Here is a 22,711-nt window from a genome sequence, read left to right on the forward strand (position 1 = left end):
GCTCCCGTAGTTGGGACGTGGTGCACGCTTGCGTGAGTTCTTCGGGGAACTAAGGAGTCCGTCGCGAGGCAAAGCATGTCCGAGACTAGAGTCTCGAGGAAGAAAGAGGGAGACCCAAGGATCGCTGACCACTCTGACGTAACTGAACAGACGGATTAGCTTCCGACTGTGGCGCAGCAAGAGGGACCATGGTAATTCCAGCGACGCATCTTTTGACCCACCTTGAAAATTAACCCTCCAAAGAATCAGTTTGGAAGGAATTTTTAATAATATTTTTCCAAAGGTTTCATCTCCCAGTAGACTGTCTCCTCAATTTCTTTTCGCGTCTTGCAAATTCTGAAAATCGACCGATTAGGATCTGACCTAGATGCAGCTAAGAGAGCTGCCCAAGAATCCCAGATCACGAAGTTTGCGAGATAATAAGATAACCCTGGGTATACTTAAGTCGTGCAGCAACAGGCCTCGATCAGCTTCGATGGCTGTTAGCGCCTCTGTATGGAGGCCACAGTAACAAGGGATGTGCGCTCTTTCTGATTGGACTCTCTGATCGGGAAATAATTGCACGGTTTCATTCGTTGGATCTCGCCGCCATTGTTTCGCAGATGTGGAGCACGCGGCTCGTTAAGAGAAGAAATTCAATGATAAGGAGCTTTTAAACGGCGCTTCTTCCGAAGGGTTCTTGTTCACGGAATTGGGAAACTCGAGACCGTTACGCGGATCTTTCTTTAAGATCCTCTTGCAAGGTGCAGCATCCGAGAGTGCTGAATATTTTAAACGGTTCCCCCGTCTTGTCCCTTTGGAGGACCAGAGTCGGTCCTTTGGGTCGTCTTTCGATCACTATACGCTCCTATTGTGCTCTTCGACGATTTTTTGGATCGCCACTTTGACTGCTGGAGGACGTCAATTGATCATCAATTCTTGTTACGGAATGTAATCTATCCCAGGAATGGTTTATCGGGTATTCTAGAAAACTGGTACAGTAGTGTTCGGATTATCCGGCACCCGGTTATCCGAATAACTATAGTAGAAGGTGGACAAATTTTTTGAAGAAAAAAAAAAATTTCAAATCGTTCTGGAGAAATTATTTTTGGTGCTGGGGGTTAATTACAATCATTTTTGGTGAATAGACATACTCTCGAAATCCTACCCATTTTCGAGAAAAAAATTCAATAAGTGCCTAAATTTTTCGATGAAAAAGAAATTTCCAAATCGTTTTGAAAAAATTATTTTCGGTTGTGGGGTTCAAATACAATCATTTCTGGTGAATAGACATACCCTCGAAATCCTAACCAGTTTCAAGAAAAAAATTCAATAAGTGCTCAAATTTCTCGGCAAAATAAAAATTTCAAATCGTTCTAAAAAAATTATTTCTAGGTTTTGGGGTCCAATACGAACATTTTTGGTGAATAGACATGCCCCCAAAATCCTACGCATTTTCGAGAAAAAAATTCCAGAAAGTGCGAAATTTTTCGACCAAAAAAAATTTCAAATCGTTTTGAAAAAATTATTTTCAGTTGTGGGATTAAAATACAATCATTTCTGGTGAATAGACATATCCCCGAAATCGTACCCATTTTCGAGAAAAAAATTCGAGAAAGTTCGAAATTTTTCGACCATAAAAAAAATTTCAAATCGTTTTGAAAAAATTATTTTCGGTTGTGGGGGTCAATTACAATCATTTCTGGTGAATAGACATACCCCGGAAATCCCACCCATTTTCGAGAAAAAAATTCGAGAAAGAGCGAAATTTTTCGACAAAATTAAAAAATTTCAAATCGTTCCAAAAAAATTATTTTTGGTTGCGACGGTCAATTATAATCATTTCTGGTGAATAGACGTACCCCCGAAATCCTACCCATTTTCGAGAAAAAAATTCCTAATTGAAAATATAATGTAGTTCTTCAATATTGACACGCAGTTTACCAGAGACCCTATTAAATGTTTCAAACGATTCTTTTGTACCCTTCGCGAGGTAGAAGAAAGGCTGCAGAAACCTGTACAAAGCAACTTCTCTTTCGAATGTTACGTACGAAGAAAGACGTGAACTTGCAAGTTTAACGAGACGCGTTGGATGTCAATTTTGAATTTTTATCCATTCTTGGAAAGAAAGACTGTTCAACTCGTTCGTGAATAACGAAATGTTCCGGGCGGGCGTTAAATATGCAGCGCGTTCGAAAATTCTCCCGTCGAGGAGCAAAATGGCGGCACGCTTCGCGGACACGAAGATAAAGAAGAAGTGAAAACGTTTGTCCTGTTTTAACCCTGTTTCCCCAGTTACGAGCGATTTTATTGTTCGCCTGTCTTCGCAGAGCTCTTCCAAACGATTACTGCTCCGCTCCTGACAAGGAAACAATGAGTTGATTAATAAAACAAGCTACTTTGTCACGATTGAAATACGGAAACAAAATGGTCAAATTTCACGAAACATCCCGGATATAAAGTTTTTTAGAATTCGTATTAAACCGTTGTAATTATTAATAGTCCGAGTAAAAATTCTTTCTCTTATAAATAATGAAAAAGCTCATTCTGCTAGGAAACACCTGCGATAAACAATGATTTTTAACGGTCTTCGTACGTCTCTCTGCGTACGGTTTCCGGTAACCACGTTGCATTTAATATCAACGATCTTATTGTTAATGTTAATTAAATTCAGCCTTTTGTATCTTCGAGGCAGAAGAAAGTCGGTTACTTAAGCCGCGTTTCGGTTGTGATTCGAAGAATTTTTTATTGAATAACTCCACCGGTATGTATTACAATTAGCATTGCCAATTACCAGGATCGTTTCTCGTTAACGAGAAACACCCATTCATAGGCGTTTTGAAGCGCAATTTCCTCGAATCGTCGCTAAATTTTTCAAGCTGCAACATCTAGACGAAGTAAGTAGGCTATTCAGAAATCGTTGTGCTGTCTATTTACGTGAGAAACAGCGTTTAAGTATAACGCATCGATCGTGAAAGTGCAACGATTAATTGGCAAAGGAGAAGCTTTCAGGTCGCGATATTTTCTGGAACACCGATAATTTCGATTTGGTAATTCGACGTGCAAACGTGGCCGTCGATCCGCGCGATTATTGGAAAGTTTCGCATTAATTCGCGGTTAGGCTCCTCTTCCTTGGCCGTTTCTGCGCCACTGCGCCCCTCATGCATGACTTCTGGCCGAGCGTTTGTTGCCCAACTCCATTCTACCGGTGAACGGACAGTCGACTTGGGTTTTTCAGCCGCTCTGTGTATGCGTCTTCGTTCGTGATTTCTTTTTCAACGCGTGTACCCGACGTGTAAAACAGCCGTGTGTGTGACGGCGGGCTCGTGCTCACGCCCGTAGTTCCTCCTTCTGCCAGGGGCTTTGGCATCCACGTTTCCGCTCGATGGAAAGCAGTTTTCGAGAAGTTTTGCGTAACCTCTGCCTCCTTAATTGCACGGACCTCGCATCCTCGAATCGGGTCTCGTTGCATACGTTATACAGGGTTCGTAAGAAAGAAAAAAACAAAAGCAAACGGCACAGCGATTTGCCCTTTTGGGAAGGGGGTCCCTAAATTCAAGAAACACTAATTTTAATTTTTTTAAGTTGGCAAACTTGAAAATAAAGTCAACGTATATGGTTCCACAAAAGTACAACAAAATTAGAGATTTATAATGAAAAAATTATAAACAATTGCCCCCTCGTTTAACAGTGATTGTCTGCTGATTAATTTATTATTATCACTTTTTTAAAGAGAAAAATAACTTCAGCAACGAAGAGGGAATGAAAATTATTGAAGAAAAGTGTGTTTTGTTATTTGTGTGTGTGTATTTATACCTATTTGATGTAGATAATAATTATTGTAAATATTGTTACTACTCCCAGAACATCGACGTTATTTTGCTGTTTCAATAGTAGCTGTTTGCAAGTATGCAGCTATACGAATTAGCCAAATCCCCGAATAGCGAAGCAGAGGAAGCCTTAAACTTCCAAATACAAGTTCGCGTTGCGCATAACTTGTGCAACTAAACTAACTTTAATTACTCGAACCATTCCGATTACGGCCCCGTAAGTAATGATTTTAGCGAAAAGTGTTTCAAACAGAAACTGTACGATCCCACAGGGAACACCATTTGACCCACTATTTTATTTTTATCGAAATACTATAAAAAGAAAAAACTTATAGTTCTACATTTATTCTCAATGAAATTTCTAATAATTTTACTTAATACACCACATAATTGATTACGCGTTTGAATCGACTAGAAGACTTATAGTTCTCCATTTATTCTCAATGAAATTTCTAATAATTTATATCTAATAATTTTACTTAATACACCACATAATTGATTACGCGTTTGAATCGATTAGAAGAATCAACAAAAATTGCAAGATTTTATACTGGACTTATTTGTGATGCCATTTTGTTTTTAACCCACTATTGATCTTCGTTGCACTCACGATGGAGTTCTAAGAATTTTTAGTGGAAAATGACTCCCGTACTCGCCGCTAGAGGGCTACGTTCTCGTCTCTCTCGCAAGCGCTCCACCTTCCTTCCATTTTCCATCTCTCATCGACAGTACACCACAGTCATTAATAATATAGAGCTTTCGGGTTCGATTTCCAAAGGTAATCGGAGTTTATCGCATCGCAGATCAACCCGATAAATCAACAGCCCTTCCGCCCGCCGATAATAGAAAGTTATCCGTTAATTAATCGAACGAACCACCCAGTTGGATATATTATTTGTCGATTTCCTAGCATCCGCAAACGCCCTTACCTAGTCGACAATGTGCTAATTAAGATAAATCACCTATTCCGTGGACAACTGGCCGTGGAAAGGGGAATCGATACCGATTGTCGAAGCACTTTGCGTTTGGAAATTCGTCGAAACGTCTGACACAGCCATTCCTAATCCTTTCGTTCCAATTTATGACTGGTAATTGGTAAATATTAATTCTTTGTGTATCCTTCTGGATATTTTTCTTTATGAAAAAATGCATCGAACCCCATTTTTCTGAGGGGTAGGTTCGTAGCATTTATCGTGGATCGAAATCTGATAAAATTGACTTTACATACTTGATAAGCTGGCTTATGTCAGCCGGAATCTTCTCGATTTTGTTGTCCGAGAGATTGAGGTAGGTAAGTCCCCTGAGCTCCAGTAACTCTTGCGGAATTTTCTTCAGTTCGTTGCCCTCCACATGGAGAATATGAAGTTTCGGGAACCTTCGACACAAAAAATTTAACTGCAATCGAGTCGTTGCAATCATAGCCCTAATAAATAATCCAATCGTTTCGTTCGTCGTGAGATTCGTAATTGTTATATTAGAGAAGCTTTGGGGAGCTTAATTGCTAATTTAATCATTCGTTGCAACTCTTTAGAAACATTTGAAACCCTTTACTAATTGACACAATTTTCATATTACAATTTATTAGAAGCTTCATGATTAATCTATGAGAAAATAAAATATCTTCAACGTAGAATCTATTTAAAATTTTTATAGACTGATTTTTTTTGGTCTTTATATAATCTTGTATTGCTATTTATTAGAAGCTTGATAACTGTTTTAATAGCTTAACTATAATTGAAACTTTACAAATGATCAAAGACGATCATCATTGATTTTAATAATTCTTTAAAGGTACATTCTATAATTTGGGATAGGATAACACACTACTTTGGAAGATTTCGAGCTTTATTTCGAACATCGTACCTGTGCAGAAGCGTCAGGTTGTTGTTGGTGTGTGTAAGCTGATTTTGGCTCAGCACCAGCTCTTCAATGGCGGGGAATGCTACAGCGCTGTCAGGAATCCTTGACAGACCTCCATTGCTGAGATCCAACTGCTTCGGGCACGATGACAAGTGTATAGCCTGCAATAACAGAAAATGCTTTCAGCGTAATGAAACTAAATTAAATTAACTTATAACAACCCTTGGAGAACTTTTTAGCCTCTTTGCCAAATCCTTTGTATTTTAGTAATCTGTGGGATCCAAAACAAGCTTACAATCTTAATTTCTGGTAGATCTCACGTCACAGTGAACAGTTACATTTTTTTTAGAATATCAAATTAGATGAACTTAAAATAAAATTTGAGCCTCTGTGATCGTTGTTATTATATTTGTTGTTCAGTTTGGTGAATTAAGGATACAACTATATTTTAATTTCCATTTACTCGATTTCAAGCACGAAGTTTCGTTACCTCGAACTTAAAATAAAATTTGAGCCTCTGTGATCGTTGTTTCGATCGATGTTATTATATTTGTTGTTCAGTTTGGCGAATTAAGGATACAACTATATTTTAATTCCCGTTTACTCGATTTCAAGCACGAAGTTTACCTCGAACTCCAGAGAGTCCGTATCGATGGTGTCTCTGTCGAAGTCACGTTCCTCCATAATGGCGATCAAATCCCCAATGTGTACCATTTTCTACATACACGTATATCCCACCTGCGTTCGACAATTCGAAGTTTCGCGTCGATTAATTGTTTCGTGAAAACTGCACTTTTAATCGCTATTCGACCCACTTTCCCTTAAACTTCACCAAATACAGAAAACTGCACTGCACCAAACGATTAAGCTCTATAAAATTCACGAATACCTTGTCAATCGTCGTCAACATTTTTCTCCTCGATTTTCAACGTTCGAGAAAGTTAATTCTTAGCCTTTCTTACGAGTAACTATTGATCGATTGCGTTTGAAGTTCGACAAGTTTAATTGCATTTATCACAGTCAGCCATTTGTAAACTTTCGTTGAATTTGTTGAAACTTCCTTGGTTCCAGGAAATTTACAAACTATGATGTTACACTCTTCGTTAGGAAATTAACTTTTGTTTGAAAATGGCGAATAAGGTGCTTTATCTGGCGGAAGATACATAAATATTATAGTATAGTTTTATAATAGTTTTAAACAATTTTTAGAAAATCAAAAAAATTCTAATTTAATTTGACATCGAAGTACAACCGATGCAAAGTTAAATATAAAGTTCCAATATCGATATTATGCGTGGACATAAACGTCCAAGTGACAAACTATCTTTGTGCACATTCAACAATCATGAGAACGATAAAAGACACTTTGCACGGTTTTACATGTCGTGTGAGCGCGACCATAAGTTCGCCAGTATCTCTGTCGGAACCAATAGTCGCTGAAAGTTTTACGAAATTGTGAAACATCGCCACGTGAGCATGAATTACACACGATCGATGATAAATGCAGCTTCGACGGTTCTCGATTTAAATATTTACGTGAAAATGTACTTGTATCTCAACTTCGTACAATAAAAGAGATAATTCAATTTTACAGAGCACTCAATATATAATACAATTATATTTCTAGCAAAAATTTTATATCGTGATCAAATTAAAATTTGAACTGATCCAATTATTAAAAATAACAGAATTATCGAAAAATACTTTCGTGTCTTCCATGGAAGACTGGAGTATATACATATTGATGCAAAACTGCTAGAAAAAGCAATAAACGAGGTTCACATATGTAAAAACGTCGCGTCAAACAACATTTGATTGTTCGCGAGCCCTTTGAATATTTCCAAACAGTAATGAAGACTTCAAAAGTTTTGTTTCGTTTGACATCGTCCCGCTGTTTCCCGCGATTCCCGTAATATTAACAAACGGAAACTTCCGTCCGTTTTGAAAGTCAAATTAAAGCCGTCGAACAGCGGCGCAACAAATAATCTTAATTTAATCGTTGCAATTTCTTTATTCGATGAAACCACTGTCGACCGGTGGCGAAATAAATTTCTGTAATTTCGACGCAAACCTAGAAACAGCGCGATTTAATTACGACACGAATGAATAGTTTGTTACGAACTCGTTTAATCGTCCGTGCGTTTACCGAACGAATCGCTGGAAATTATTATAAACGTTTCTACACCGTTGCATTAATGAACCGATTCAGATCGTTCGATACACCTGTTCGCGAATACGCGAAAATTAATTTCGACAAAAGCCTGAATAAATATTCAGGGAGCAATTTAGTTTTCTACAAGATAATTTTTAAGTCCTTGAGGGTCTCTGGACATTATTTTCAATTCTAATTTTCGTCTATTTTGAAAAAGACGTTGTATTAATTATAAAGACTTATATCAACGCGACTCGCCCTGAAATTGATATTCGAAACGTATTTTATTACATCGTTGCTCCGGCGGGACCAACTCTGACGGTGAAAAATCGGTGAAAAACAACCGCCGGGTTCTCCATTAACGAAATTTATTACGGAACACGAGCATCGGCTAGATGGCAACGACGATCTAAATCATAGAAGTTTCCGTCATGTATCGAAAGCCACTTTATCGCGCGGTTCAGCCGCCCGGAACTTTTCCCAGGCTGCCAAGAAAAGTTACTTCCATCGTTAGCCCCCCTATCGAAGAACACGAAACTTCTTCTTCCTCTACTTTGTCTTCTTTTTCTTCTCGTCACGGCGCGCAGCGCACGAAACGCGCCCCGTTACCCGAGAATCGTCGTTTTCCCTCGTTTCCTACTCGTTTTCACGCCAACGTGGACGCGTGTCAACCAGCCGCGCGCCATTTTTGCATTTTACTTTTTCGCGCGCCAACCTGCGCGAGAAAGCTGCGCGCTGCGCGTAAAGATTCTCTTCGATCGATTAACCCCCGTATCAATGCCAATAATACACGTTTCATTCGATTGAATCAGATATAAAACAATGATTTTGCTTTCAGGCTGCTTTTAGATTCTTTCTTAATCTCCTGTGCACCTCGTTTTCAGAGATTCTAGCGAACAAATATTTATATAATATAATTTGACGCCAACCTGCGCGTAAAGATTCTCTTCGATCGATTAACCCCCGTATCAATGCCAAAAATACACGTTTCATTCGATTGAATCAGATATAAAACAATGATTTTGCTTTCAGGCTGCTTTTAGATTCTTTCTTAATCTTCTGTGCACCTCGTTTACAGAGATTTTAGCGAACAAATATTTCTATAATATAATTTGACGCCAACCTGCGCGTGAAGTCTGCGCGCTGTGCGTAAAGATTCTCTTCGATCGATTAACCCCCATATCGATGATCAAAATACACGTTTTATTCGACTGAATCAGATATAAAACATTATTTTGCTTTCAGGCTGCTTCTAAATTCTTTCTTAATCTTCTGTGCACCTTGTTTTCAGAGATTTTAGCGAACAAATATTTATATAATATAAATTGACGCCAACCTGCGTGAGAAAGTTGCGCGCTGCGCGTAAAGATTCACTTCGATCGATTAACCCCCATATCGATGATCAAAATACACGTTCCATTCGATTGAATCTGATATAAAATAGTGATTTTGCTTTCAGGCTGTTTTTAAATTCTTTCTTAACCTCATGTGCATCTCGTTTTCAGAGATTTTAGCGAACAAATATTTATATAATATAATTTGATGATGGAAGTCAAACAAAATGATATCTCATATTGTAGAGGTTGTTTCAGGGTTTAATGTACAAACGTCAGTATATTGTATATTAAGACAATATTTTTATAATCATAGGTTGCTCGAAGCTTAATTAAAAAGTTATACAAATATGGAATACGAAGCTGGGTTTATTATTTGAGGTTAATTAGTAAATTGTTGGAACTCCATATTGAAATTTCACGAGTATTCACATATCGAGAATATGCAAATATGTATTTCATTTACCGATACTGATAACCTTTTCATGAAGTTTCAAATGATTTGAGTTTATTAACATTTTTCTCTTATTTAGAGTCATGGAATATACTGACAATATTAAAAAATTGAAATTAATGATGGTCTACGTAAAACAGTGTAGTAATCGACGAACAGAAAATATATAGTAATACAATCGAATGGTACTGAATAAAATGAAGAATTTAAGAATTTCGAGGTCAATAAAATTGTGAAAAGCATGAATGGCCACATCCATTTCTATAAATATTTTTTTCTTTATTTAGAGTCATATACTGACAAAATTAAAAAATTGAAATTAATAATGGTCTACGTGAAACAGTGTAGTAATCGACGAACAGAAAATATATTCCAATCGAATAGTATTGGATAAAATGAATATTAATAAAATGAAGAATTTAAGAATTTCAAGGGCAATAAAATTGTGGAAAGCATAAATAGCCACATCCATGTTTCTAAATATTTTTTTTCTTATTTAGAGTCATGGAATATACTGACAAAATTAAAAAATTGAAATTAATGATGGTCTACGTAAAACAGTGTAGTAATCGACGAACAGAAAATAGATTCCAATCGAATAGTTTTGGATATTAATAAAATGAAGAATTTAAGAATTTCGAGGGTCGTAAAAATGTAAAAAGCATAAAGCTACCGTCCGTTAGGTTGGCGAATCTACCGTTGGGACGCAACAGCATTTTCGTTCGTCGAACCGTTTCGGATTCGACGAACAAACTGCGGGAGTACGTTCGCCTATGTACACGAACCGAGCCTCTGACAAGAATCTCCGCCAACGAGCTGTCTGCGAAATTAGAGAGCCCTTCGAGTTGCAAGAAAGTGATTAAGGGAAACAATCCCCACGCTTACCCCCGGCGATTACGGTTATCTCCGTTCCGCCTACGTATTACGGTTATTGTGCCCATTACTAATAAAATTAATGCGACCCAGAGCGCCGTTCCCGAGCGCGTTCCTTACGAAATTATGCAACGATAAAGTGCATTCGACCGAGGATTTCGTAAACGAATTAGCCAGAAGTAACGGGGCTCGTTCTGACGCAACATCATCATTTTCAATTACACAGCCGCTCAAAACTTAGGGACCACATACTCTGATTTAAACACCACATGAGTTTACAATTCTCTGTTTTACGAAGCACGATTTATTCACTTGTTCTTCGTTTCTTAATACAGTTTAATTACTCAAATAATAAACCTCTTGGGAAATATTAATTTTAAGATATATTTCCAGAGTCAGGTGCCATTTTAAAGTTCTCTTTGCTTTTTTATTTATTTAAATTACAGTAGCTTTGTTGAGAATTTAGTTCCAATAAAATGAATCCTTGGAATCAAAGGGTTTTCAATTTGGGCGAATCTAAAAATCTAAAAGCAATATTCTCGTGTACAGTATACTATATGTATATAATAGTGTATTATTGATAAAATAATTCCAAAATACTAGTTTCAAAATAGATATGCTCCCACATTCAGATATCATTTTAAAGTTCCCTTTGCTTATTTATTTCTTTAAATTACAACTATCTGGCTTTGTTGCGATTTTAATTTCCAATAAAATCAATTCTTGGAATCAAAGGGGATTCCAATTTGGGCGAATCTAAAAATCTAAAATCGATATTCTCGTGTACAGTATACTATATAGAATAGTGTATTATTGATAAAATAATTCCAAAATATCAGTTTTAGAATAGATATGCTTCTCCACATTCAGATGCCATTTTAAAGCTCTTTTTGCTTATTTAGTTATTTAAATTACAGTAGCTTTGTTGAGATTTTAATTTCCAATAAAGTAAACCCTTGGAATCAAAGGGGACTCCAATTTGGGCGAATCTAAAAATCTAAAATCAATATTCTCGTGTACAGTATATCATATATAATAGTGTATTCTTGATAAAATAATTCCAGAATATTAGTTTTAGAATAGATATATTTTCACAGTTAGATGCCATTTTAAAGTTCACTTTGCTTATTTATTTCTTTAAATTACAACTATGCAACTTTGTTGGGATTTTAATTTCCAATAAAATAAATCCTTGGAATCAAAGAGGATTCCAATTTGGGCAAATCACAAAATCTAAAAGTAATTTTGTATCTAGTATAATACCTTGTATATTATATGTAATAGTCTATCATTGCTAAAATAATTTCAATGAATCAGAACCCTTATTTCCTACCATTTATAATTTTTTGGACAAAATTGCATAAATTCGTCTGTGTTTGATCGATGCCCAACTTTTGAGCGGCGGTGTACAACAGATCGTCGCGTGCATGTCTACCGGGTAATTAGCGGACGCTAATTAAGGATACTTTAACGCGTCTGCGGAGATTCCCATCGCGAATATCCGAGTTACTCGGCTCGTTGAAAAAGATACCTCTCGCCTGCATATTTCTCTCGTGTTCCACTACGGTCCCTTGTACTTTTAAATTGAACCTGCCGTTTCATCCGCGAGCGGTGTCCCTTTCCAACGTCAACGCCCTAAACATTTTCTGCATGCCTTTTCCAAACTTTTCCAATCGGAAGTTCGTAACTGTTCGTAGGTCAACGAGTGATCTTTTTATTGTCGAAGTAGCTTTCAGTCTCTGACTCTCACGTTGTCTCTTTTCATTAATATCCGTACAATTTGATACGAATGATATATTTATTTTTTGTGAATTTAATTACAGACTGTTTTTAACCTACTTAATACTTACAATTTTAATTATATATTTGTATGTTATATTTTTTTACAGTGTTAATCATTATCATCAATATCGAAATATTTATGTATTTGTATGTAATATTTTTTTATACTGTTAATTATTATCATCAATATCGATAGAAAAACCAAAGTAACAATAATATTCGTACAATTCTTTGTCATAGCAAATAAAATTGTTTTGTCGAGCTATTTTATTTGCCAAAAGTCCCAACGAAAACGTATAATTCACGGCAATAAAAATACCTTCAAATTAATACAATTTTTTAGTATGAATTTCTCGTTACAGTTTTTAGTTCCAATTGTAACCACGATTGTTTACGGTCTAGAAATGTTCGCGGTCGTACGAATTTCAGGATAATAAAATGCAACGTACGTTCGCGAGCGCGGGATGAACGCAAGACATTATTCATCGTCTTGACGACGATCGATCGAGCGGTTTTTCGCGTGGACGTAACATCGTCGGGCTATTTATTTATTCCTAATACGGGAATGATCCCTTTCCGCCCTCAGGATAACGCGTGAACAGCCGTGAGAACCGGCAACCAACCGGGACGTTATTTATTATTTCTACACTATTATTTTTCCCACCCAACGCGCGAAAGCCCGCTAAAGTGTGTCAACGCCACAACTGTTACAGATGTTAATTTTTATCAGAAACATACTAAATATAAACCTAGTAATCTATCTAGGCAGGTAAAAAAGACTTTCAAACGACAAATTTTTGTTTGCATACTGCAACAATTTCCATCGATTAAAAATTAAAAATGGGGCCTCTTGTTAACACTCTAAATACTGACAATTATAGTCTATTTATTTGTACCAAGGGAATTAAAATAAAATTAAATTGAAAATTACGGTCTATTTTTAAAAATTCAGCCTAGCAAATTTTACACGAGTTTTATTTTACGAATGAGTCAATTTCCTAGATTTTATCACAACGCATCACGAAGTCTCACAAATTACAAAATTATAAATTTAAAAATGAAAAAATTGCCTAGATTGGAGCTGGGATCTAGGACACTCCGAGCAACTTAGCTACGTCGAACACAATTTCACAATCCCACCGAATGGCCGCCGCCTGGCCAATGCATCACAATTTTAACCACAATCGTCGACGATGCACCGATCGCGTCCATCACCCCGTGCCGAGTTTCGCAACATTGTCCAAACACCGTTCCCGGACGCAGTTTGTCGCCGCGAAAGCGTTCCACTTGGTATTTCAACGTCTTTGAACACGTCCTCCGCGAACCGTCTCGAACAGACGCCGGATGCGAGGCATTATTCATGACTGGCGACGGGATCGTCACTGAGGAGCACCGTGAGTTTGTCGCGTGTCTTGGTGGCACGTAAACCGGAAGAACACGCTCAGCTGGCCACCATCGTGCAACCTGCTCCTCCGTCCGGTGCCATCTCGCTGGGAACAACAATTCCCAACCGCTTAAACAAATCTGGTAAACGGTACACTTGGCACAGAAGCTTCTGTGTCTATGTTATTGCTAGGAAAGACTGATTCCTCTTGGATGGTCCACATATTTTGCAATTTTCTTGGCTTTTGGGTTTGGGTTAGGTCTGAAAGTGCTGCAAGAGATTGGGGGAATAGATTCACTGATTGGAGGAAGCCATTTTGAAGGGGTCCCTTTAGTACAGTTTGTCTATTGTTTGTTAGGAAGCCAGTTTGATGGATCCCTTTAGTACAAGTTTGTTTATTGAAAGATTGACTTATATTTTAGTCCATACATTCTCCAACTGATTTAAGGGAAGGAGAAAGCAGACTCACTGACGATGAAAACCATTTTGATAGACCAACACTAGTAAATGGTACCTTTAATAGAGGAGCTTATGCATGTTGGTCGTTGTTTGAAGACTTCTTTTAGATAGCCCACACAGTTTGCAATTTTCTTGGCTTTTTGGTTAGTAGAGATGCGACAGGAAACTAGGAACCATTTTGTTACATCCTTTTAGTCACAGTTTGTTTATGTTTGTCGTTGGAAGACTAACTCATGTTAGCCTTAGATTCTCCAACTGCTCTTGGATTTTTGATCATGTTTGAGTATTAGAGGGAAGGAGGAGGTAGATTCGCTGACGATGGGAAGCCATTTTAACAGTGCTGGTAAACAGTACCCTTAGTACAGCTTCTGGGTGTTTGTTGTTGGAAAATTGACTTTGGTCAGCCTACACATTGTCCAAATTCTTGGCCCTTGGCTCGTAGAGGCGCTACAGGAAGTAGATTCGCTGACGAAGGAAGCCATTTTAATACATGCTATCCCTTTACTACAGCTTCTGTGTTTGGTGCTTGGTTAACTAACTTATTCCCCAGGTCTTTTGGATTTGGGTGCTCTTGTGAGAAATCCAAACTTGTGTGTTTTTGCATCCTTCATTGAAGGACCATTTTTCACCTCTTCTTATCATGTCCTTCATGTCTCTTTTTCCCCAAATAATATCCATGATTCGAAACAGATGAGAATAACTAATAACAATGATGTCACCAGGGAGTAGAAAAATATTTACGATCTTCAGAAGGTACTCTAAACGACAGTGTCCCTTTTTGATCTTTGCTAACACAGATCCTGCAGAGCACGAGTAACTAAATCTTCCTGCAAAGGAATTTTAACAAACTCCGCGCAAGGGAAACGGCTAAGTGCGTCCATCAGTACCATTAAATAACTCATATTTTATGTACTGCCTGTACAAAGTGACACTGCCCTTTCAAGCACGCTCTAAGCTCAGAGACTTCATCCTTCCTTGCCCGCGCCGTTGAATTCCTCGTTTCTAAGAACACCTTTATCCGAAATTAGGCACAATACTTTCGTCGAGGGTCTTTGGAACGTGAATTGCCAACTGCAGAAGATGGTATCTCCGTATTCATTATGGATTCCTCGACTGTAGTCCCCTTTGTTAGCGAATTTACTTTCCCGCTCCTTTTAACATACGAACAAGAGTCCAGAAGGGACAATGAGCCGGAGGAAGCAGGAATTGACATAAGACAGTTCTCTGACAACGGACGCGAAAGCTGAATACCAGAGGCGCCTACCAAAGGTACTTTTGTATGATTCTTTATCGATCTCTGTTCGTACAGATATTACAGCGAACCTGGAAATGCATAACAAACTTAAAATTATAAATTAATTTAATTCCAAAACTAAACCCCCTTCTTTCTCAAAACTTTCAAACGCATCGAATAAATTTTAAAATTAGTACATTTATTTTTCAAGGTACTAATTGAACATTTTGGACCATACTTTGCAATCTCTTCGAATCTTCGATCAATAGTCTTGGTAATATGTTATTTCGTGTTACATTATTGTGTCGTTCTGCTAACCTACTTTCTCTATATTCATCTCGTCATGTTCTGTCAATTCATTCTCAGCCGGATTTTATTACATCGACGTCTCCCCCACACGCTTGCAACCTATTGGAACTTTCTTGCCTCCGATAATCCTAATTTGCAAAATTATTCTTGTACACGGTGCTATGATAGATTCTTCACATAGCACATTTCTTGAATTTTATTTATATTTTATGTGTTATTTAGTTTTCTGCTTCAGAGCAGTACTTTGATTTCGAAAACAGTATTTTAGATAATCTTGTAACAGTTCGATTCGAGTACAAATTAATTCTAGTCTAATTAATCTAATTCTTGCTCATTTATGTGGTGCAGTAGAATCGATACTATTATTATAATATTCCGTAGAAATTGTTATTCAGGAAGTTCTCGTAGGGGGGGATAAGATAATCAATCGATGGGATTGCTGGACACGGATTTCAATTTAAATCCTTCGTTTGGTACTTGATTGCACTAAGTGAGCGATCAGATTATCGACAGGTCCTCCCATCCTAACATTGTAGAATCTCAATTAGCGTTCCACTTTATGGTTTCTCGATTATTCGAGCTTCACCCCCATTATGTGAGCTCTGTGTTTGCTCCAATGGCGCTTGTAACTATTCCAATACAATTATAACACGTGAAATTCTACGATACGTCGTGATAAATTCTTACGACGCGTTGCTGAGCATTTATCAATGCGAAATAAATTCGAAAGAACGATTTCCGGGGAGTGTTTTAACGAGACAGGAATATTATTGTTCATTGGTAAAAGCTATTTCGAAGGACGCCTTTCATGCAAATTTTATTCGATTCCGTTCGACCATGAATTCGCGGAGGGAAAATTTGACAGCGATTCGAATTATTAAACGTTTATCGCAAATTGATTCGGTTGGTCGTTCGTCGACGATCTTGATGTAGATTTGATTGAAAGTTGATGGCCGTTTAATTGCTCGTTATAAATAAACGCTCGATGTAACGAAAGAATTCGAAATCAGTGGAATGATTAATGGACTTCTGGTATCGATTCGATGAAAATGGTCGCTACTAAAAAAAAATAAATATACACTTGTTAATGTTGTTGAGTTGCAATATATTATGGTACTGTATTAACTCTGCTTACAAAGGGAACTTAGAGCCTTTGATTTTACATAAAGTAATTCTTTTGCTATCTGGATATTAAAATATCTGGAAAACGAAGGCTTCCATTGTGAAGAATTCTATTAGGGTTTTTTGGGAAAAATTTTAAAGGCAGATTTTAGAGGCCAAAATAAGACGAAAATCAAGAATACCAATTTGTTGATGGAGGCTTCGTTAAAAAGTTATTAATGTTTAAAGTTCTGCTAGTAATGAATTTTTTTCTCGAAAATGCGTAGGATTTCGGCGGTATGTCTATTCACCAAAAATGGATGTATTTGACTCTAGAATCTAGAAATAATTTTTTTAGACCGATTTGACATTTTTTGATTTTGTCGAAAAATTTCACGTTCTCGAATTTTTTTCTAGAAAATGCGTAGGATTTCGGGGGTATGTGTAATGACAAAAAATGATTGTAATGAACCCTTGCAACCAATAATAATTTTTTTAGAATGATTTGAAATTTGTTAATTTAATTTTTTAATAACTTTTAACGAAGCCTCCATCAACAAATTGGTATTCTTGATTTTCGTCCTATTTTGGCCTCCAGAATCTTCCATCAAAACTTGCATCTGCTGTCGTTTCAATTTCCACGGCTGTAAGGTCCCCTTGTTAGTTCTGTAACTTTTTGACTGACTCCATTTTTTTTTCAAACAAGGAATTATTTTATTTCTGAGATAAGAAACCAATCTAGGGAGCCTGAGAAGCTAAAATACTTTCTGGTTTTCAATTTTGTCGATACAATCTAGACGAACGCGTGTTCATCAGCCTCGATATAAGATCCAATATGGCCGCCACGGTTTCGAGCATCGCGCAATTTTCGCGATCCGACCAAGAGACTTCCGTAATGACCAATTTCAGGATCAATTTCGCGTGTCCGTACCGTTGAAATCCGCGTCACTAACGGTTCGTTTCCCCCCCTTCTCCCTCCCCCCTTCTTTTATACCCTTTCTCTCTAATCCTAACCTACGCTAGCCTCGTCCTTCTCGTTTCTACCGTGTCTCGGATCGTTTTCCTCGCAGACGGCTCTGATTGCGAAAAATTACCGTAAATTGCGAATTTACTATGCCACCACGCGTCTCGTAGAGCTTCTTTACTGCCCACCGTCGTCTGTTCTCCGTTTCGTCGCTGCTAATGTCCGGGGAAAATGGCGCGGACGGGACAAAAATTGTGCATCGAATTCTCGATCCAGTTAGATCGCCAAACGGTGGTTTTATGATAATGGCGGGAGATTAGCGGTCGTCCCTTTGCCTGCTCTTTCTCTACCTTCGTCTCGCGTTTAAAACTTAAAACTCTTTTACTGAATTACTACCGGAAGTGGTACCAAGAGTCGTGAGATTCGAATCTCTCGATTTCTTTACAACAGGAAATCTAAAAATAATACAGAGCATTAAGCAGTCTAATATTAATTCTTATTTAAGTATTATCTGCTTTAAGTATATCTTGTTTCAAGTACTGGAAAATTACATTGATAAATGATTAAAAAAAATTGTATAATGAGTTAAATTTTCTGTCTAATATAAACTCTTAATTCAGAACTATATAGTTTAAATATATCCTGTTTCAAGTACTGGAAAATTACATTGATAAATAATTAAAAAAAATTGTATAATGAATTAAAATTTCTGTCTAATATAAACTCTTAATTCCGAATTATCTGGTTTAAATATATCTTGTTTTAAGTACTGGAAAATTACATTGATAAATAATTAAAGAAAATTGTATAATAAATTAAACTTTCTATCTAATATAAACTCTTAATTCAGAATTATCTAGTTTAAATATATCTTGTTTCAAGTTCTGGGAAATTACAAAATGGTGGACAGTGATATACTTCAAGATTGAAAATACTGCCCCAAAATAGATTTTATTCGCACCTATCACGATTATTTCCATTCCCCCTTTGCTTCTCTTTTGCTGGAAACTGTCTATCTCACTGTCAGAGCTTTGTCATTGGTCGATGCCGCGTTATAAACGCCCTTTCTTCCTTCCGCTTGATCCGTCATGTTCCCTGTCCCTTTTCTCGTTCAACGTACAATCGGATTCACGAGCTTTCGACTCCCCCCCCCCCCAGCCAGGATTAACGCGATGAAATCCGACGAAAAATGAGAAAGTTGATAAAGTAATACCTTTCATTCTTCGTCTTGGAGAACGCATAGATGCAGACCGCCGCCATATTGGACGATCGTAAACTTTTAAATGAAATTTAATATCCTCCCTCGTGATCGATACCAATTAAAAATTGCCATAAACCATAAACCATCGTTTTACACTCTATACGATCGCTATAATACCATATATCCCGAAATAATTTTTGTCATAATTAACTAAATCAAAATTTTATTCCTCGTGAATTTTCGAACAATTAATAATTTTCGTCTTACTTTGAGACCATAGAATCATCTTTTAAAACTAAATCTACCGGAAGTGGTACAAAATGATTCCCAATTTCTAATAAACATTGTAACAAAATTTACTCTAATTTTGGATAAACATTTATTCTTCAAGTATCTATCGTTTTATACTCAGTTTTTCGAATCAATAAAGAGAACTGAATAAATATTTGTCAACTCCACTTCGACGAAACGAATTCGATTTCCAGTATTTTAATTACACAGGAAAATTAATATTTAAGCAAAAAATCATTTCGTTCGACCATGCAGAAAATAAAAGAATATTGCTGGAACTTCCGAGCGTGTCCACGCGCCAATGGTCTCATTAGTTCGCGTACGTTCGTTATAGAACAAATTAATTAGAACGCGTATCGAGAATTGACAGCTATTCGAATTATTAAACGTTTAGCGCAGATTGATTCGTTTTTACGTCGATGTAAATTTGATTGAAAATTGGTGGACATTAATTGCTCGTTAAAAATAAACGATACGTCGTTCCGGAAAAAGGTGCAATTAATACGAGTTAACAGAAACTTCACGAATAATTCTTTTAAACTAAAAAAAAATATCTGATTTCTTTTTATTGTTATATTGGACTTTTTTAAATATTTCATTTGTCGTTTGTTTATGGAATCATTGTATTATTACTGGTTCTGGTAGGAAATAATGGAATTTCAAAGTTAGTTCCTTTGTGAGTCTAATATTCTTTTCATAGGTGGCTCAAAGTCAAAAGATTTCGAGAAGTTCTGGAATAATGCATCCATTACGTCATGCAGATTCGAATGAATATTCATAATGAATAACATGCAAATGTAACACTTTTATTTTCGTCTGCACCCACTTCCACGTACCAAGAATACATATACACAGTGATTCGCGAAGTCCAGACGTTATCAAAATCAATGATGAATCTATATTTCTATGTATCTTTCTAATCTCAATGCATTTGTAAATTCACCAAGATAAAAAAAGCTAACGAAAAATAACAATTACCAATTGCTCGGTGAAAAGTAATTGCCCCAAGAATTTTATTCGCACGTTTCAGCGATAAGGAATTATTAAATTCAGCAATAAATATCGTCGAAACGTTTCCTCCAGACAAGATTGATCAGCTTTTGCTCCAAGGCCAACAAACTTCCCATCCATTTCACGCACATTCCAAGTGTAACAAGAATAAAAACCACTTTTGATCTATTATTTGAAGCACAATTTCGTTACATCAAAGAATCTATTCGTTTCTCATCGCCAAAGAGGAGCAGAGAAGCTTAATGGTCGAAAAGAATCCGAGCTAATTAGTCTTGAAATATGATATGGTTTCAATTAAAACGAGGCTCGAGAGTTTTTATTTTCCTTCCGGATAATTTCTAATTTTTATTGCACTCGACTGTCCATGCATTCCTGACGTTTTCGAAGACTAGTAACAATAAAGAGTACACTAGAGCTTGCTATCCTTGTTTTTAAGGTTTATTAAGATCCTCATTTACGTGTCACGCGCTCCTTGCATCCAAAATTCCTTTGTTTAAATACCCCCACCTTTGGACACGTGCTTCGATGACGAAGACGAGACCAGCTGTTAATTACTAATTCCCCAGAAAATTCTCCAAGAGAACCTCGGGTCAGTTTGTACAGCCCGAGGAAAGAGAGTTTCGAGTTCCCCATCCGTTGTTAATAAGACGTACGCGAACGTTATATGTTGACTTAGACTTTGACCCCGTTTAAGATTTAATTGCAGAAATGCACGAGTCCGGCTACCTTTCTAACTAAAGTTAAAGAAACGGACGTCTTTATTCTTTATTCAATCCTTGCGTCGACCTGGTCCGCCAAAAATTCCGCGGTTAGTGTTTTTTTTCTTAATAGTCGTTCTGCATTCATCTAATTTTTGACAAGAGAGTCTTTAAAAGAAAATTTGGATATATTTTTATAGCTAGATAAATATAAAAATTACTGTCTGTTTTTAAGTAATTTCAAGTTGTTGGAATTTTTTAAGTTAAATAGATAAAATTGGTTCGACTCGGTAATAAATTTTTTAAAAATGATCATTATGTTGTGAATGATAATATTGATAGTAAATTAGCAAAGATCTAAAAAATAACGTGCTCATAGTTTTCAGAAAAATTCTTTTACCAGAATTTTTACAGAATTTTTTTACAGAAAAACTTTTTATACTACGTTCATGTTATTGCAATTATTGAATGTATAAAATTATCTTGACTCGGTAATAAATTTTTTAAAAATAATCATATGATAGTAAACGTTAATATTATTTATATTATATCATTTTTTCAATAGTTCTGTCTTTCTGTATTCATCTAATAATTAAGAAACAGAGATACTAGTCTATGAGTATATTTTTATAGTCGACTAAATATAAAAATTACTATTTATTCCATAATTTCAAGCTGTTGGAATTCTTGAAATCAATAATGCAATTATTGAACGTATAAAATTATTTTTGGCTCGGTAATAAATTTTCTAAAAATAATCATATGATAGTAAACGTTAATATTGATAGCAAAATTAGCAAAGATCTCAAAAATAATATGCTCATAGTTTTCAGAAAAATTCTTTTACCACGTTTATATTATATTATTTTTTTAATAGTTCTGTTATTTTGAATTCGTCTAATTTTTGACAGAGAGTCTTGAAAAGAAAATTTGGATATATATGTTTATAGCTGGATAAATATAAAAATTACTGTCTGTTTAATTTAAATAATTTCAAGTTGTTGGGATTATTGAAATTGAATAGATAAAATTGGTTTGACTCTGTAATAAATTTTCTAAAAATAATCATACGATAGTAAACGTTAATATTGATAGCAAAATTAGCAAAGATCCCAAAAATAATATGCTCATAGTTTTCAGAAAAATTCTTTCACTCTGTTTACTTTTCCTATGTTAAATGTGTTAATAAAGCACGACGAACTTGTGTAATAATAGTTAAATGTCACGAAATTTCTCTGGATTGCTAAAATTGAATGCTTTTCCCAAGACAGCTTTACTCGATCACTTATCGAGGATCCATCGATCGACGAAAACAGAGCGTCCTCGTCCGCGGAGGTTCGTTTTCGTTTCGCGATGCGTGTCGAACGGCGGCCGGAAAAACGGCGTCTGGGTCCGCGCAGAGGGATTGTAATAAACGGGCGCAACCTAGTTGCGTATTGCTTGTTCTAGTACTTGTTCGAACAACTGGAGATTGGATCGACACGCTTCGCTCAGCGTGAAATGCAAACGGGAGAATATAAAACAGCGACGTGATGCGATATGCTTCTGGCGGCGAAAAAAAAAAAACCGAAAGGAGAAAAGGGAAATACGATCGTCGTCGAGAGGTGGTGGCTGTAAAAAAAAAAGAAGAAAGGAGCCGCAGTCGCGAAAATTCTGGAGCGTCGAGCTAAATTTGTCGCGTCAACTTTATGATGAGATTTCTTTCTGCGCCCGGGGAACGACTCGCGGAGAAATGTTATTTCATCGTTTCGCGAGGAGCTGGAATGTTTCGACGGATCGTGAAACGATCGTTTGC

At 36.5% G+C, this 22,711-nt stretch overlaps 1 protein-coding gene across 1 annotated transcript in view; it reads right to left on the reverse strand.

Moving 5' to 3' along the window:
* Positions 1 to 22,711, reverse strand: part of LOC122398152 (PH domain leucine-rich repeat-containing protein phosphatase 2) — a 97,265-nt gene that overhangs the window by 8,432 nt on the left and 66,122 nt on the right. The window contains exons 5-6 of the mRNA XM_043397814.1: positions 5,673 to 5,830; positions 5,038 to 5,184 (exon numbers count right to left, since the gene is read on the reverse strand). Of these exons, the coding sequence (XP_043253749.1) occupies positions 5,038 to 5,184; positions 5,673 to 5,830 (305 nt within the window). The remainder of the gene's footprint in view (positions 1 to 5,037; positions 5,185 to 5,672; positions 5,831 to 22,711) is intronic.

The sequence above is a fragment of the Colletes gigas genome, unplaced genomic scaffold, assembly GCF_013123115.1.
Source record: "Colletes gigas isolate AHSC1104 unplaced genomic scaffold, ASM1312311v1 Colletes_gigas_Sc00011, whole genome shotgun sequence".
NCBI lineage: Eukaryota > Metazoa > Arthropoda > Insecta > Hymenoptera > Colletidae > Colletes > Colletes gigas.